Here is a 19,835-nt window from a genome sequence, read left to right as displayed (position 1 = left end):
TTCAGTTCCGAATATTTGCAATGTTCGAAGGTTCAGTTGCGGACCAGTTTGTTCAGTCTATCTCTAGTACCAATAATGAAATAAATCAAACTATAATAATAACCAGCTAATGGCCAGGAAATAACCAGTGTGAAAACGACAGTGCTTCCCTATATTGTTTGCCAGTGGAAAAATAGCCCCTTTCTTTGGTGGTCAGTAAAGTGGACATTTACATTGATAATGAGTAGGGATGATCTCCTGGTTTGGACCAAACTTTGTTTGTCCAGGCGTTCATCCTAATGCCCCAGCATTTATCCCTTTCTACCACTATTATAGAGTATATGACAGCTTCCTTCTTCCCTTGTCAATGATTATTAAGGCAGCAGTGGGTGCTGGCACCCTCCATGTTTTAAGCAACCAGTAATGTCACCTGGCCTATTATTTGATAGCCGGGAATCCCTGGCCATGTAAAGAAAGAGGCAGGGAAAATGGCTGATATCATTGCTCAAATATGGTCTTCCTTTTTTTTTTTTTTCATGGTTTGCCTTTGACATTCATACCTGACCCTCATCAAAGATAAGTTATGATAAGATATATTCTTAGAGGGAACTCCAGGTTCCTTTTTATTTTTTTTTGGATTGTGTTTCCCATTAACATCTATACCAGACATTCATCTAGGATAAGGGTCTGGTATAGTTAAAGGTAATCCTTAGCTATTTGTTTACAAACAGAATGATTCAGCAGGCAACTGTCATTTAGGCCCCTTTCACACTTGTGCGACTTCAATTTTACCGTGATTTTGCCGCAACTTTGTAGTCCCAAATCGCATGACAAGTCGCACAAGTGTTAAAGGGGCCTTACTGGCACTTTAAACTAGAGATCGACCGATTATCGGCAACACCGATATATCGGGGGCCGACATGCACTTTCCCCGATATATCGGAATTGGCCCCTGAGGTTACCGATATTGCCGATATTTAGAAAAAGTGCAAGGGGTGGTGCCTGCAGCTAGAGGCATCACTCCGGTACCGGTGTCCATAGCCGATGGTCGGCAACTGATGCAGCTCAGAAGTCGCTCGGCTGTCATTACAAGAAGCGAGAGGACGTCTCCCCCCTCCCGCGGCCTTCCACGGCTCACCCGGGTCTCCCGTCCCACCGGCAGATCCTGGCATCCTACCTCCACCGCCGCTGCCGAAGAGAAGACCCGGTGTAGCATGAAGATGTGTCCCCCTGAAAGCTGGTATCCCTGCCGCAAGTGCGCATGCGCCGGTCTCCATGTAAAAAACCCGGAAGTGATGTCATGACATCACTTCTGGGCACTCGGCGCCGACCCCCAGATCCCTCCACAAGGAGTACTTGAAGAAATAAAAAATAATAATTCTTTTACATGTCCGAAAATATCAGCCGATATCGGCCGATACCGATATCCGATGACCAAAATATCGGTATCGGCATTAAAAAACAATATCGGTCGATCACTACTTTAAACTGCATTTTTTATTTGTAAATGTCAGATTTGCTGTTTTAGGTAGTTGAGGCAGATAAAGGAACCAAGCCTTACAACTACAAATTCCGCCAACTATGCAGTCAAATCAATCCATTAATAAATAACACACATGCAAAAGGGACTTTCAGTATTACAGGGTTATACAGTGGTCCCTCAGGTATACCTCTCATTCAATGTAAAAAAAAAAAGGGTACCAATGCAATGTACTTACCTCCTTCCAATAAAAAAAAGTTTTTACGGAGAAAAAAAAAAAAGGGATCTTACATTGGTGAAACAGGACAGAAATTTTAAAAATAATGAAATTACACATGGACACCATGAAAAAAACGTAAGGAAGATGACTACTGTACATCTGTATGACATCATTTTTCACAATCAGACCACTGTATGGAAGACATGTATGTTATAGTTCCTAAAAGGAACCTAACAATACTCAGGATAGAATAACTTTTGAATGATGAATGATAATTATATTTGACATAAAAGAAAATAGACTAAATACAGACCTCATTTTTATTTCAACAGTTTTATGAGAACTCAAACCTCTGTCGCAACACCTCCTCTTACATTCCATAGCCCACTCCTTTCATTACATTACCAACTATCTAAATCGAATTACCATTGCTATGTATGCTTGCGTAGTTTTTTCAGAATATGTCTTATTTAACATTTTGCTAAAACTTGGTTTATTAGTACCTCTTGGACCTTAGAAGGAGATATATTCCAAAATCTTGTCCTGAAAATGTAAAAGTTAGTGCAAGCAAAAAGGATCACAGACAATACTCAATTGTTTTATATGGTACTAAATGCTATATATATGTAGAGAAGTGATAAATATATTAAAATATATATTTTTCTCATAATGTGAACCAAAAGTGTGTCTTACAGGCCATGGGATAAATGTATTTTCTTCAAGATTGAGTTTGTTATTGCTGTCTTCACATCATTGTTCCGCAAAGTATAAATGAAGGGATTTAAGAGTGGGGTAAGAACTGTGTATATAAGAGCAAGATATTTGTCATTTTGGCTCCCAGTAGGTATGATGTACAGAACAAGAGCTGTTCCGAAGTAAAGACTGGTTACAATAAGGTGAGAGGAACAGGTGGAGAAGGCTTTTTGTTTGCCTTTAGTGCCCTTGATTTTTGAGATGGTGTTAATAATTTGAACATAGACAGCTATGATAATTAAAACTGGAAAAAGTACCACAAGAACAGCGGCTATTATTGTGGTTAATTTGCTCATGGAAGGATCAGAGCACGACAAATTCTGAAGTGGCAGAACATCACAGAGGAAATGATTTATCTGATTTGGTCCACAGAATTTCAGCTGGGCTGTATAAATAGTAATCACAGAAGATACCGAAAGACCAACAATCCATGGTGCCACAGCTAATTGAGTATAAATGTCCTTCCTCATAATAGAAGAATAACGTAAAGGACTGTTAATAGCCAAGTATCTATCAAATGCCATGACTAATAACAAATAATTTTCTGTCATACCCAAACCACTGAAAACAAACATCTGTATGAAACATTCACTAAAAGATATCCTCTTATTTCCTGAAATCAAATTATCCAGAAGCTTAGGTATAGTAACCATCACAAATATAATTTCAAGAACAGCAAATGTACTTATGAAAAAATACATTGGAGATTGAAGCAAGGGTTCAATCCTAACTAAGACGATGATAGTGATATTTCCTGTAACACAGATGATAAATGCTACCAAAATAAGAAAGAACAGTAGTAACTGGAGTTGTTTTAAACTGGAGAATGCAATTAAAATAAATTCTTGCACCATGGTCTTATTAAATTCTTGTTTTATAGAGTAGAATTCCTGTAAAATAAACATAAGTGAATTATCATTAAATTAGGCTTTCCGTATCTCACAATTTGTTTTTTGATGGGTGAGCTAAGATACGTTTGTTGTGTATGGGGCTACATAGCCACAGATCAATAAGGGTGCCCATGCTGAACTGTGTCCACAGCCAAAAGTGCCTACAATGAGCATGTGAGCATCAAAACAGGATCAGGGAGCAATGGAAGAAGATGACCTGGTCTGATGGATTCATGAATGGTTTGAGGGACACAACAACGGGTTTGAGGTGTTGATTTCGCCTTCAGACTCTCCAGATCCCAATCCATCAAGCATCTGTTGGATGTGCTGGAAAAACAAGTCCATCCACCTTGCAACTGCAACTGACGGCTTGGTGCCAGATACCACAGCATTCCTTCAAAGGTCTAATGGATTCCATGCCTGATTGAGGTTATGGTGTGTGGACACAATGTTAAGGCTGATTGGTGTATAATATAATACATTCATATATTGTATTTCCAGTTTGGGGGTGCTCACAATTTTAGTTTCCATTGCAGAAAGTATTGTGAAAGTGTTTTTTGCTAGTTCTTTTCTAGGGACTCTCTGATTAGGCAAAAAATCATGCAGTTGGAAACATGCCCTGTGCTCATATGTACTGTATGACATGCATAGATTACTATTACCATTTATTGAATTGTGCATAACACAGTGTATACTTACTATGAAATTCTCAGGCATAGTCCAAGTAAAAACCAGACGTGTGATAGAAAAACATACAATGACCGTTTAACCATTGAAAGAGCAGGGCTATTATGAGAAATCACTCCTGAATTAAAGTTAGCATATGGATATATATGTATATATATGTAAAACCAAGGGAGAAGGGCCCTGCAGACTTCATACACAGGGGACCATTTTCTTCTGAAACAATTATTATTTTTACACCTGAGACAAGACTCTAGAAAATGCACTTTAGTTATAATTGAACTCATTAATAATGCAGTTTATTTTTATATTTTTTTATGTCTTAACTACGGTAGTTTTAAAAAGGAAACTGTTTTAATATGTAGAGTATAAATTTACATACCTTTCTGACAATAAATGAAGAGGTATTTTTATTGCTGTGGATTTTATTTACTACGGCAACACATTTAGACACCTAATAAATTCCATTTTAAATTGAACCTGTGCTTTGTCCATGCTTCAGCTAATGTTTAATCTATACAAACACAATGTAGGCTATGTGGGACTTTAGGTGAGACACCAGCAGGTAATGCCCAGCGTCTCCATCCCTGTATCAGAAAAAACGAAAGTTGAAAAGGATTAAAAGAGGTGCATGGAAGCTAGCCAGCCCCCAGATTCACACTCCAGTCTGCGACCAACGAAGTAGACCTGTCTCATGATATAAATAAAGAACAGGGGTTTAGTTGACACGCATTTGCAAACGCATGTGCAGAGATGTATAGTAATGAAGTAGAACTACTTAAGTACTGTACTTAAGTACCGAAATGCGGTATCTGTACTTTCCTAGAGTAGAATTTTTTTCTCCTACTTCTACTTTTACTTCACTACATTTTTTCGATGATTTCGATACTTCTACTCAAGTATTTTTTTTTGTGCTGCATAGTTACTCGTTACTTTTAAAAAAATTACCACTGCCAGAACAGTAGATGGCAGGTTACATAAAGCTCAAAAAATGTGTATAATGTCATTTGTAAATCAGCGCATACGAAAATAAAGGCTGTGTATAATAAAAGCTGCTATACCAAATCTTTCCAATAAAAAGAAAATATGAAACAAACAAAAGTGACATGAATGTGCTAAAGCCTAAATGCAGTGAAAATAATTATTCCCACAATGTAACAGTAAATTCAATTCATATAAAATATGACAATAAATCACAATAAAATTATGAAATAAGTTAGGTCAGGTGCGTGCAACAAGTTGAAGTGTGTAAACCTATCTATAACGAAAAGTCCATAAATAATTCCAGTGTGCAAATCTAAAGTGTCACTTCACTTGTCAGATGCTTCCACCTCCTTCAGTGCTCGAGTGACCGACCAACACACTTAATGGTGGTGGCACTGGTGGATAGCGTCTGGGTGGCACTGTGGCACTGGCACTGACTGCATATATTTTTAATTATTTCAATTCTCAATCTCATAGGTCCTCTCCTCATAAGATAATAATAACTTAAGATTAGGTGATGAACTTCTTGGCGGCCCTGGCAGGATGACGGGGACACCCGCCACTTCTGGAGCCGAGCCGATGTGATTCCCCAACAGGTGACAAAGTGACAGCCAGGAGATCTAGTGGCTAGTAGTGCTCAACAATACCGCTTTTATATATAAAAATGAAATAAAATATACTGACTCACAATTTAGTAGTAGGTAGCATGTAGCAGTAGGCAGCACAACTCAATTCAATCAATCCCACAGCCTCGCTCGCGCCACGGCCCGCGGAATCACTGTCATGATCATCAAGTTAAGACCGCACTGGAGGAGCCATGCTGCCGTCTTCCCGCTCGAGGTCTCCACCTCTAAACATGTTGTGTGTCACTCAGACTCCACCCCTTAGGGCCCTTACTGAGAGGAGTTGTGACACGGGCGGCGGGACTCGGAGCATTTTCTTCGTTATCTCATCTTCTTCTCTATCAGTTGAGTGAGGTGGACCGTGGAGAGGGCCTAATCCTTGCCATGGCAAATGTGCCATTTGAGAATCAAATAATCAATATAATACTAAATAATACACCTCAGGAAGTGCCGCCATGGCTAACAGAGGATAGACTTAGAGCTAAACTAGAGAAACTTAACATAAATAAATCCCCGGGACCGGATGGCTTGCACCCGAGGGTTCTTAATGAGCTCAGCCAGGTGATTGCCAGACCATTATTCTTGATCTTTAAGGATAGTTTACAGACGGGTATGGTGCCAGCTGATTGGAAAAAAGCCAACGTGGTACCAATATTTAAGAAGGGGCCGAGATATATCCCGGGTAACTATAGGCCGGTCAGCCTAACATCTGTAGTCTGCAAAATTTTGGAGGGGATGTTAAGGGACCACATACAAGACTTTAGTAATGAAAACGGTATTATAAGTAGTAATCAGCATGGATTTATGAAAAATCGTTCCTGCCAAACCAATCTATTAACCTTCTACGATGAAGTGAGCAGCCACCTAGATAAAGGGAAGCCTGTGGATGTGGTATATCTGGACTTTGCAAAGGCCTTTGACACCGTTCCCCACAAACGATTACTGTTCAAACTAAGAAAGGTAGGTATGGATCATAAGGTGAGTACCTGGATAGAGAACTGGCTCCAGGGGAGAGTACAGAGGGTGGTGATTAATGGGGAGTACTCGGATTGGGCGGGTGTGGAAAGTGGGGTCCCCCAGGGTTCTGTCCTGGGACCAATCCTGTTTAATTTGTTCATAAATGATCTAGAGGAGGGGATATCGAGTACAATCTCAGTATTTGCAGATGATACTAAACTAGGCATGCCAATATCTTCTATGCAGGATGTGGAAACCTTGCAAGCAGACCTGAACAAAATAACGGGGTGGGCAACTACATGGCAGATGAGGTTTAATGTTGATAAATGTAAAGTAATGCACTTGGGGGCCAAAAACCAGAAAGCAAGCTACTCACTAGGGGGGGGGGAACCTCTGGGTGAGTCTAGGATGGAAAAGGACTTGGGGGTACTGGTAGACAACAAGCTTGGCAGTGGCATGCAATGCCAAGCCGCCGCAAGCAAAGCCAACAGAATACTGGGATGTATAAAAAAGGGGATTCACTCCAGAAATAAAGAGATTATTCTCCCACTCTACAAGACTCTGGTCCGGCCACATCTGGAGTATGCTGTCCAGTTCTGGGCACCGGTCCTCAGGAAGGATGTGCTGGAATTGGAGAAAGTCCAGAGAAGGGCAACAAAAATAATTAGGGGAATGGAGGACATCAGCTATGAGGAAAGACTACAAGCACTGAACCTTTTCTCTCTGGAGAAAAGACGATTGAGGGGGGATATGATATCAATGTACAAATACTGTACTGGTGACCCGAGCATAAGGAACAAACTATTCAGAGAAAGGAGATACAATAAGACACGTGGCCACTCACTAAAACTTGAGGAAAGGCGGTTCAACCTTAAAGTGCGTAAGGGGTTCTTCACTGTAAGAACGGTAAGGATGTGGAATTCTCTTCCACAAGCAGTCGTATCAGCAGGGAGCATTGATAGTTTCAAAAAAATATTAGATGGACACCTTAAAGACCACAACATACAGGGGTATACAATGTGCGGTTAAAAGCAAACACACACACACGCATCATAGGTTGAACTGGATGGACTGATGTCTTTTTTCAACCTCACTAACTATGTAACTATGTAATATAAAATATTAATATATTATATACACACGGGTCATGGGTGGCTTTTTTGAACCAAGAAGAGTGAGACTGACGGCTATGATGATTATCCGACCATCCATGGTCCATGGACCATAAGTGTTGTGTTGTGGTGCGGCCTGTGCTTCCTGCGGCCTGCCTCTGCCTGTGCGGCTGTGCCCTCACTGCAGTGGCCACTGGCAGTGGCACTTGACTTGAGCAAAGCAAATGAGCACTACTAGTGTGAAGGACAGGTGGTGGAAGCATGTTCTGACAAGTTCTTATAATGAAAATAATATAGACAGCTTTTTGAACCAGTGCAGTGCCAGTGCTACTAAGGTGAGAGGCAGAGAGAGAGGCTATCCAGTCCACCACTTTACTTGAGCAGATCACAGAAGAAAGGTGGAAGCATCTGACAGCAAGTGACAAGCACTTCTTAGATTGCACACTGGAATTCAGTTATGGACTTTTCGTTATAAAGTTTAGTTTACACACTTAAACTTGCACCTATCTTATTCACAATCACAACTTATTTTATTGTGGTATTGTCATATATATTTTATATGAATTAAATTTACATTGTGGGAATAATTTGCACTGCATTTAGCACAGACATGTCACTTTCTTTTTGATACTGTGGGCGATGATTTTGAATACAAGAAGAATATATATATATATAATTGCAGGCACTTTATTAGCATTTTTAGCACAGCCACTTTGTTAGTAGTTTTTGATGCATTTTTCACTTTAAGCGTTGTAGGTTTGATGAAGCTGGCCTGGCACATCATCATCAATTGAGCAAATCAAATCAATCCGCGATTAAGAAGACTGCGCATGCTCCTGTTCTGCCTTTTGATCAGCTGAAAAGATGGACGAACCAAAAACACCACCTTCCACCCCTGGCCCTTCAACTTCAAGTGATCTGCCTGGCTGTGAGAGTGAGGAAGCTCAGGAAGGAGACCACCCCTGGCTTTAAAAGGTGGATGCTTTAAAAGGGGAAGGGAGGGACATAGGTTATCTGTTTTTTGTTTACAAAAAGTTACAGCCTAAGGAATTGTGATTGTCCTTTAGGTTAATCATTTGAATAAATCATTTGAAATAATAAAAAACAATATGATGTTCAAACTTTTGACTTCTTTCTTTAATAACTACATAACACAGTACTTGTACTTCTACTTTCAGTACTTGAGTAGACATTTTTTTTTCAAAACTACTGGTACTTTTTACTTTTAGTACTTAAGTAGCAATTTTTTTGAAAAAACTACTTGCAATACTTAAGTAAAAAAAATGTTGAATACTTTAGTACTTCTACTTAAGTAACTTTTTCTGCGAGCACTTCCACTTCTACTCAAGTCACTTTTTGATCGAGCACTTGTACTTTTACTCAAGTAGAAATTTTGAATACTTTACACAAGTCTGCGCATGTGTAAGCTGCAGGGCCACTACACGGCACCCTGTTTTACCTGCAGTCCTAACACTTTTAATTTGAGTGTCTCCACAATGGGAGCACATGGCTTCTAATGGATAGATAGGAGGCAGGTGGGAGGGAGCAGCCCAAGCCTCCCCCAACCCACCCCCATCCATGACTGGTCTAGTATCTCAAAACTCTATTAGCGATGTTATTGCGATGGTACAAACTGAAAACGACCAGCTGAGAAGCATATACCTCCAACCCCTTGGTGAATACAGTGTAAAACACAGATTGGGACTTTATATGAGGCATTGGCCTGTAAAGCACAGTGCCTCCCATCACTAATTTCATAAAATATTTGGGACTTTACATGAGACAAGCAGGTCATGCTATTGGTCTCCATCCCTGTATATGAAAAAAAAATGTTTAATCAAGGGAACAGTTAGGTATAAAAGACACATAATCATGCAGATATGTATTTATTTATAAATCAATAGATGTGTGTAGCCCCTGTCACAGGCACACTCTGGACTACAGCTGCAGAATTCAGGCTTTCGCTGACATTATCACAGATGCTGCAGCCATTCATGCAGAGCCAGTGCTGCAGCTGATCCCCCTCTCCTTACCTGCCTGTGAACACTGAACATTTTCAGGGCTGTGTGCAGGCACAGAGAGAGAGAGAGCAGAGGAAAGTCCCAATCCTAACCTTGAAAAACAAAGAAATCAGTAAGGGTGGTTGGATATGTAGCCTGGACGCACGGCTAGTATTGATCAGACTGTTGTTTGTTATTAAAGTTCTGCAAAGACAGTAGCCCTTGAATTATGGGGGATGTAGTCTGGGAGGAGCCAGGGCCATAGACTGCTATGCGAAAGGACTCTTCTCCCAGGGAGCAATGTGACTCGTGGAGCCTGCTGGGAGTGTCTATATAAAGGGAGGCAGGATAAACTTTCGCTCTCTTGCCGCGAGGACAGCATGCTGTGGAGAAGGGGAAGAGCTGCTGCGGATCGCAGAAGAGTAGGCCGGAAGGCCTAGTAGTGGACACCGGAGCTGAGACGAGAGGTATGTGTGGAAGAGGCTCGGTAGTGTGACTGAGCGGAAGGATGCCTGACAGGCGGAGGGAGAGTCGCTGAGCAGAGTGGGGCCTGGTTGCAGCGTGGAGCGTAGCTTCTGGTATTGGGTGAGAGACATCCAGCATCTACATCTGCATATATCACATCTCTAGACTGAATCAGGGCAGAACTGTTGAACTATTTGAGTAGCAGGCCATATTGAGTTCTGAAATCTCCACTGGACACTGCAGTTATACATAGTGCATGGTGAGCGAACAAGGCCTTAAGCCCTTCTACAGTACCAGGTTGTTGTCTATTAGAAAGCCTCAAGATCTGTTTCTCGTTCATCCTTGTGGATTACAATTTCTAACTATCTTGGGGATTACAATTATTGATCACCTTTACTTGGATTACAATTACTTTCCTTGGATTGCCTGAGGATTTCTTGCCAGTGAAAACTAGTGAGGCCTCACTCTCCTGGAGACTCTTGCAATCTAGTGTAAAGGGGGCCCCCATTAGTACACAGAGCGCACTCTGATATTTAGTCAGTATTGTTATACTGTTTATTTTACAGTTATTCTCTAAATACAGTTAACCTTAATTTGTGGTCACTCTCAGTCTATTTAAGAATTCAGTGTGTTTATATTGTTTCAGAATACAATCCTCCTAGCATATATATGTATGTATATACATTACATATGTGTGGTTTGTATTCCAGATCCTGAGCGCTGAACCCTACTGAAGTTATTGGTTGGGGATTCAGGATCGACATTATTATTGACACTCTTGCATTACCATTGATTCTGTTTGTACATTCTCTAATTTCAAATCTAAGAGCAGTAAACTTGATCTTTTGTTGCATTCCTTGTGGTCTTAATCCTTTAACATGATCGAACTAATAGTGTCAGTTGGGTTGGAGCAGGTTCAGTGCAACTAAAGTGAAGAGGATACACCTGCATTAAGCCACTCCCCTGGGAGCAGGGCTACAGATATAAAATCTGTCTCCCTACCCCCCCAATTACATATCCCCCCCCCAATCAAAGAGATGCTGGTATACATTGGAAGCTGGTGCTAAATGTTAGGGGGGGTGGCAAACAAACCCCCCACAGGTCCACCCGCACTCACCCCTCCTTGGTGACGGTCCCCCCGCACTCACCCCTCCACAGTGATGGTCCCCCTGCACTCGGCTTCTCCTCCCGGCCTCCCTGATCTGCCTCCTGTCCTGATTGACCAGGGGGAGTAACCAGAAGACAATTGCGGATAATAATTAGCTATTGTCACAAATGAGTGGGTTCAGCGCCCCGAGCCCAACCTTTTTCAAGCCAATTAGAGCCTCAGGCTCTAAATATGTAGCTTGCAAAAAAAAGTACAGCGCCCTGCAGGGGGGCGGCGCCCCTGTGCCCCCAATAGACCAGCAGCTCCTGCTGGTAGAGGGCGTGATCATGGAACCTGAGATCCCAGGCACCCCGCAAGAGATTCCAGGCAATTGCCTCAGGTGGCAATGCTACAGCCCCTAAGTGAAAATGTCCAAATTGGGCCCAATTAGCCATTTTTCCTCCCCAGTGTCAGTTGACTCATAAGTGTTACAAGGACACAGGTGTCAATGGGGAGCAGGTGTTTTAAATGTGGTGTTATCGCTCTCACTCTCTCATACTGGTAACTGGAAGTTCAACATGGTACCCCATGGCAAAGAACTATCTGAGGATCTGAAAAAAATTGTTGCTCTAGATAAAGATGGCCTAGGCTATAAGAAGAATGTCAAGACCCTGAAACTGAGCTGCAGCATGGTGGCCAAGACCATACAGAAGTTTAACAGGACAGAATCCACTCAGAACAAGCCTCTCCATTGGTTGACCAAAGAAGTTGAGTGCACGTGCTCAGCGTTATATCCAGGGGTTGTCTTTGGGAAATAGATGCATGAATGCTGCCAGCTTTACTGCAGAGGTTGAAGGGGTGGGGGTCAGCCTGTCAGTGCTCAGACCATACATTACATAAAATTGGTATGCATGGCTATCATCCCAGAAGAAAGCCTCCTCTTATGATTATGTACAAGAAAGTCCGCAAACAGTTTGCTGAAGACAAGCAGACTAAGGACATTGATTACTGGAACCATGTCCTGTGGTCTGATGAGACCAAGATAAACTTATTTGGTTCAGTTGGTGTCTTGCATTTGAGGTGGCAACCAGGTGAGGAGTACAAAGACAAGTGTGTCTTGTCTACAGTCAAGCATAGTGATGGGAGTGTCATGGTCTGGGGCTGCATGAGTGCTGCCAGCACTGGGTAGCTACAGTTCATTGAGGGAACCATGAATGCCAACATGTACTGTGAAATACTGAAGCACAGCATGATCCCCTCCCTTCGGAGACTGGGCCACATGGCAGTATTCCAATATGATAATGACCCCAAACACACCTCCAAGAGGACCACTGCCTTGCTAAAGAAGCTGAGGCTGAAGGTAATGGACTAGCCAAGCATGTCTCCAGACCTAAACCCTATTGAGCATCTGTGGGGCATCCTCAAATGCAAGATGGAGGAGTGCAAGGTCTCTAACATCCACCAGCTCTGTGATGTCATCATGGAGGAGTGGAAGAGGACTTCAGTGGCAACTTGTGAAGCTCTGGTGAATTCCATGCCCCAGAGGGTTAAGGCAATGCTGGAAAATAATGGTGGCCACACAAAATATTGACACTTTGGTCCACATTTTGACATTTTTACTTAGGGGTGTACTCACATTTAATGCCAGCTGTTTAGACATAAATGGCTGTGTGTTGAGCTATTTTGAGGGGACAGCAAATTTACACTGTTATACAAGCTGTACACTCACTACTTTATATTGTAGCAAAGTGTAATTTCTTCAGTGTTGTCACATGAAAAGATATAATAAAATATTTACAAAAATGTGAGGGGTGTACTCACTTTTGTGAGACACTGTATATATATTTTTTTCCTAAATTGTCAGAACTTTTTTATTCATATCGCAAACAAATAGAGCGCAGAGGTGGTGAAATACCAAAGAAAGCTCTGTTTGTGGGGAAAAAAGGACATAAATTGTATTTGGGTACATTGTCACGAGACTGTGAAATTGTCAATTAAATTAACGCAGTGTCGTATCTAAAAAAAATGGCCTGGCCATTAAGGGGGGTAAATCTTCCAGAGGTCAAATGGTTAAAGTATTTACTATTGCTTTTTCATCCTTTGTTTTTTTGTTTTATTGTGTGTTGCCCCCTCAGCTTTGGTGTGTCAGAGGGTGTGGAAAGGTCGCACCATAGGGGTAAATGGAGGGTCCGATCAGGTCCACCTAAAAAACTGACATGCGGACCTGATCGGACAGCCCGTGTGAAAGGAGCCTAACTAGTATGAATACCTGAATTTGATTGGACCTCTATCAAATGGGTGCTGACACCTGTAGCTCATGAATCAGTGCATTGTTTGCCCTCATTCACATTGAACGCGGCTCTGAAATCGCACGCATTTAATGCCACATTTCAGTGTGACTTTGGGTCTGACTTGAAAGACATCTGTGCGGCATCGCACTGATTTGATTGTTGCCATTGCCGAACAATAAGATGGGACTTGTCAAATTGCATGACAAATCGCTTCAATGTGAACAAGGGCTTAATGTGGCTTCAACGCCAGGGGCTGCATGCAAGCAACCTATTCATGTCTTTTGGGATAAAATTTATATAAAAACCTTCGCTGGAGCATTTAAACATCTATACGATAAAGCAGCTACTTGTGAAATTATAACGCTAAGAGCAAAAACAAGGGCTCTGGCTCCTAAGCCCCTGAAGAAGTCATGTGACAGTGACGACATGCATAGGGAGCAGCTGGGTGACATAAGTGGAGACCGGAAGTGAGGCATACAAACACACATACATGTTTGTAAAAGGTATTTTTAAAGTTATTTTACTGTATATAAGTGCAAGTCTGCATTAATAAATAGTTTTATTATGTACTACACCATGAGAGGCCCTTGTATTCTGTAAGTTGGTTTACAGAACTGCAGGTGCGGGACAACCGAAATTTAAAAGGGCCATACACCACATTTATTGTAGGGCTGTAAAAAGCATCCCAGGAGGCAAAGGAGAGAGGAATATCACTGGAATAAGAAGGGAAGATCTGAGAGGACAGATGGCAGCCTTCATCTTCTCCCCCGAGCATCCAGGACCACCCGGACACGGACGGTTGGGACCCTGCTGGATACCTACCTTACAAGCCTTATCGACCCACTTGTCGTAAGACATTGGGGGTCAACACCATCTGGTGAGTTTGCATTGCCTACCCTATTCACACAGGAGCACGGAGGGTGACACCACCATTGCACTGATTGTAGTTTTTTTGAAGCACCGTCACTGAAGCTAGCATATTCACCTTGGAAGATATATTTATTTCCTGGACTATATGGACACTATTTATTTGCACTAATTTTTTAACTTTCCACCTTTTAACCCCTGTGTATATACCTTTCAGGTTATAATTGGTATTTATATGATTTGTGCAATATTTATTAATTTATTTATTCACATTGATGGTATATGTGTATATATATATTTTTTTTTTTTTTGCACTTGATTGCAAAGTCATACCAAGCACAGTATTTGCACTTTATTTGGGTTAAAACGCACGGACAAGTGCACAGTGATTATCACAGGTACTAGAGACAATTTATTGTTTTTACCACACATTTGATTCAACTATCCATATTCTTTAAGGACATGCGCTGTGGGTAATATATAATAGATTACCATCTCTTCTATACTTCACCCTTAGGGTTGTCCACAGCAGCAATCCTATAGTCAAAACTTGACTACACACAGTGTTTTATACCAATATATTTGGTATCACACTTTTTGTACATTATTTTCAACACAGTATTATTCACCATCACCCTGCTCAAGGATATGCGCTGTGAGTAATACAATATTATTACACACAATTTCCACTAGAATAAGAGCCTTGGAGTGACCCTTTATAGGGAAAAGCAATATTTGACCTGAGTATTGACAGGTCAAAGATTGAAGATATATTTGCAATGTTGGTGGAGTAATCCTGATGAGCTACATGTCTGGAGTCCAGAGGATCCAGTTTAAAGGAATTAACCAAGCGCTTCTGACCATTTATTCCAATGGTCCACATCATCTGGTAAGAGTCTACCTAATGCTGTGTCACTTGGTGGTGGATGCACAGGAAGTTGGAATGTGGGGACACTTGTGCATTATATGGATTGTGGAAGGATTATGCTTCATTTGTATACAGTACTCAGCATAAATGAGTACACCCCAGCAGATTTGTCAGAAAACCTTTACTTTCCTTTCAGAATCAACATTTTCTATGGGACACTATACTACCAAATGCTCTCACAAATGCAGGCCATTGATTGCAACCAAGATTTGTTCATTTGCACACACAAAAAGTATTTTTCCTTACAAATTCATTCAAGACCATGTTGCAAAAATGAATACACCCCAATGAAAGTCTTAGGAGCAAAGCTAAATTTTAGACAACAAAATTCTAATAAAAAAAATTCAACTACAGTTGAGTGAAATTTTTCATTAAACAGGTGTCCAGTTGATTATAAAAAGGGTGTTACCTAACAAAGAAAACCCCTTCCCATTTCATGCTTTCAGCAATGGCATCACGCGGAATAGAAATGTCACAACTCACGGCCTGAGAAGGAAAATCATTTATTTACACATGAAAGGTGAAGGCTACAAGACGATCAGCAAAGCTTTACTTATCAGTCAGAAGACAGTAGGGTTGAAGGGTTGAAGAAAATCACCATGCAAGTTCACTGCAATTAGCTAAAGAAGTAGAAAGCCAAACTGGGGTGATTGTTTCCCATGACAAAATATGGCAAACACTGCAGGCGAATGGCAGGCATGGGTGTCATCCACAAAGAAAGCCTCTCTATGCACAAAAAATCCTACCTAGAATTTGCCAGGGCCCATGCTGAAAAAGAAGACTACTGGGACTCTGCACTTTGGAGTAATGATACCGAGATACATTTTTTTTGGAACTGATGGCTTGGCTGGGGAGTAAAAAGAAAAATGCATGGTGCCTACAGTGAAACATGGTGGTGGCGGTGTCCTTCTGTGGGGCTGCATGAGTGCTGCTGGTGTTGGGGAGCTGCATTTTTATCGATGACATCATTAATTCACAGATGTACTGCTCTTTATTGAAAGAGAAGATGCTACCATCACTCCGTGTCCTTGGTCGTCGTGCACTTTTCCAACATGACAATGATGCAAAACACACATCTAAGGCCACTGTTGCATTTCTGAAGAATAACAAGGTGAAAGTGATTTAGTGGCCAAGTATGTCTCCTGATCTGAACCCAATCGGGGAACACCCATCGGGCATTCTGAACAGACAAGTGGAGCATCACTCTCCATCCAGCATCCAGGCTCTAAAAAAGGTAGTTCTTAAAGAATGTAAAAAGATAGATGTTGCAATATGTCGCCAATTTTGTTCATTCCATGCCTAGAAGAGTTGGTGGTGTCCAATGGAGGTCATACAAAATACTAGATGGCATATGTCTTTGTTGAGAGATGTATTCTTATTTGCATCAATTTATTTTAGTACGTAAAACTGACGATTTTGTAATTTTAGTTATATTACGAACCTTACTTTCATACAATGAGCTAAACATATGTTTTAGAGAACTCAGTTTTGTCAAAATTTTGGAAATTGTTCTTGTGTTCATTGAGATATTGAATAAAATCTTACTTTTCAAAAAATGGTGTACTGATTTATGCTGAGCACTGTATATGTTTTTTCAAATTTTTGGGCATTTTTGAAAAAAGGTCTCTACGGATTGAATTTTTTCTTTTTTTTTTTTTTTTTATCAAATAGGTATACTTGTTACCCATAAAGCTTTTTTGCCTCTGTTGTACATGCTTGCAAGTCAAGCATTTTTATTGGTGCATACCCTTGAGTTTGCCAAACATAATACCATGTTGTCTATGTGGCTTAAAATGGGTAGACAATTTGTCAGGTGACAGCTTCCCTTTACTATTTGGGGCTTTCAAGTAGGAGAACTTTGGCTTGCTAGAAATGGACGACTTGAAAAAGAATTTAACAATAATTAAAAACAAGAAACCTTTTCTATCCTTTCATAGTCATTGTGTACTTGTGTAACAAACCTTATTTCATAATCTTCTTTTTTTGAAGAAAACATTTGAAACATTTGAAAAAATGTATTTCTAAAGAAAAATAAAACAGAGTCAAATCCCATATAAAATTACTCGCAGTTACAATTGCTGGTTTCTGGCTATAAAAAAAATCCCTGGGGCCCCCCTAAAATCCATGCCAGACCCTTATCTGGGCACGCAGCCTGGCAGGTCAGGAAAGGGGGGGAGGAGCAAGCGCCCTCCCTCCTGAACCATACCAGGCCACATGCCCTCAACAGGGGGGGTGATCTTACCCCCCCCCCCTATGTAAATGAGTATGGGGTAAAAAAGTGTACAAAAAAAAAAAAACACACGTGCACAGCTTTTGACAAGTCCTTTATATAAAAATGTTAAAAAAGTGTCCCCGATGTAAATCTATCGTCAATAACACTGCTCGCCACAACGCTGACCCGAAAAAAAAGAAAAAGAAAAAGGTCAGCGTTCCCCTTGAAGGCTTTCTGTGATCTGCCTGCTCTGCGGTTTGACAGTTCTTATATAGGGAATGGGCAGGACCACATCGGTGGTGTCACTGGGTGGTCCCACTCCTCATGACATCACCGACCCAGCATGCACCAGTCAGTGATGTCATGAGGGGTGGGGCCACCAGGTGACCTCAACGGTGTGGCTCCTCTTTTTTGGTAAATGGGTAAGGACATACTCATTCACATATGGGGGGGGGCTGGGATCTGGGGGGCCCCCTTGTTAAAAGGGGCTTCCAGATTCCGATAAACCCCCTACCCACAGTCCTCGACAACCACCGGTCAGGGTTGTCAGGAAGAGCCCCTTGTCCCCATCAATACGTGGACAAGGTGCTCTGGGGTGTTGGAGGCTGAGCCCCCCTGCCCCAGAGAACCCCCCTGTGTTGAGGGCAAGTGGCCTGGTATGATTCAGGAGGGGTTGGGGTGCTGTTTTTTTTTACATCTTGGCGTTAAAACCAATACCAGACCCAAAGATCTGGCACTTTTTTTGAGGGAAGCCCATTGACAGCTGATGACTCATCGGTTGTTAAAGATGTGGCAGCCAGCTTCCCAGGCCTTGCTCCTTTGCAACCAGCTTACACTGTGCCCTGATTGGGCAAAGCTTTATAAGGATATTGGTCTGTAACTACCACAAGATGTGGGATATTTACCCTTTTTGGGGATTACTGATATGTGGGCCTGTAAGGTTTCCTTAGGGAGGAACATTCAGGATCCCAGCGCATTAAACATATTGACCAAAAAACTGACCAAGAGAGGGTAATAGGATTTTATAATACTGTAAAGTGAATCCAACCTGTCCTGGAACTTTACCCATCCTGGTCTCACCCACTGTTGGCCTTCAATAAACTCGAGGAGCTTTTCAAATTTGCGAGTAATGAAGGTATCTTGTTGGCTATTAAGAACATAAAAAGTGGCCAAAGTCACCTTGACATCACCAATCATGCCTTTCAAAAACCGAAGGCGTCCATTTGGATCAATATGAGTTTGTGAACAGGTCCACGGCACTTTCCCCTATATAATAATAGAGACTCAAAGTGGATAGTAGTGGAAATATACAGCTTTCAGAGTTGTTCATGTCTACAATTTCGGTAATACATTTTGTACAATGCCGGGTGGCTTGCTGAGCAGAGGAGCAATTATGAGTCAGTTGAGGACCTGTATGGGGTACGTCCCTAGGAAGGAGAAAAGAGTAGTTAAATCTGCAGGTGTACGAAGAGTTAAGTATGTCAAAGCCTTTCAGAAGGTGACCGCCAATGGATAGCCCCATCAATAGGTGTATCCCAATTGTCGTGTGAGGTCTAGGACTGGGCGAAGTAGAGCTCTGAGTTGTAAGGTGGCTCTCGAGAGATCTGACAGTATCTTGATATTGGCACCATCAATGTCCACAAAGCCATGCTCCCATGCCTTGCGGAGGATATTTTCCTTCTGCCTGTAATGGTGTATGCGACAAACAATGTTGCATGGCCTGCTAGGATCAGATGGTCTTGGGCCCAAGGCAATCTATCTAGCTCCAGAGGGGCAGGGGGACACAACTCCAGAACCTTATGGAAGATGGCAGTAACTGTCTCCTGTAGGTTTTCAGTGCCCATTGCTTCTGGCAAACCCCGGAGCCTCCAATTATTTTGCCTGCTGTGGTTCTCCAGGTCTTCTAGATGTAGTTGCAGATTAATGGCTGTGTCAATATACAAGTCCCGGGAGCTTTCGAGGGCTGCCACACAGAGTTCCAGTGCAGATAGTGAGGATTCCCCAGAGTTTACTCTATTGGAGATTGATTGCACATCTGACCTGACTGCCTGAATGTCCTGGCGGTGTGCATCCTCCAGTCAGAGAATAAGGGCTTTGATCTCTGTTTTGGTTGGGGGAGCCTGTAAAAGCGCCTGGATATCCATATCCAGCTGGTTCATCCATGTATATTGTGGGGAATCCGCTAAATCTGAGAGGAAAGCTGCCGCTGTCTCCGGGAGGAAGTCACATACCGCGGAGGGGCTAGGAGATGCAGGCTATGCCTATGTGTCCTGGGCCTTATGAGAGGAGCCGCATTGCTCTGC

General features: G+C 41.8%; 1 protein-coding gene across 1 annotated transcript; it reads right to left on the bottom strand.

Annotated features, from left to right (window-relative positions):
* Window positions 1-2,368: 2,368 nt before the first annotated feature.
* LOC309569136 (olfactory receptor 10C1-like) lies at window positions 2,369-19,695 on the bottom strand (the record flags this gene model as incomplete). Its single annotated transcript, XM_082274898.1, has 3 exons — window positions 2,369-3,322; window positions 18,613-18,798; window positions 19,573-19,695. 3 exons carry the CDS (start codon window positions 19,693-19,695, stop codon window positions 2,369-2,371), a joined length of 1,263 nt encoding a protein of 420 aa, XP_082131024.1.
* Between the last annotated feature and the right edge of the window lie 140 nt (window positions 19,696-19,835).

Source organism: Pelophylax lessonae (genome assembly GCF_965119305.1).
Source record: "Pelophylax lessonae genome assembly, chromosome: 13".
In the NCBI taxonomy this organism is placed as follows: Eukaryota; Metazoa; Chordata; class Amphibia; order Anura; family Ranidae; genus Pelophylax; species Pelophylax lessonae.
The sequence above is the reverse complement of the archived record's forward strand: the minus strand, read 5'-3'. Positions and strand labels throughout refer to the sequence as shown.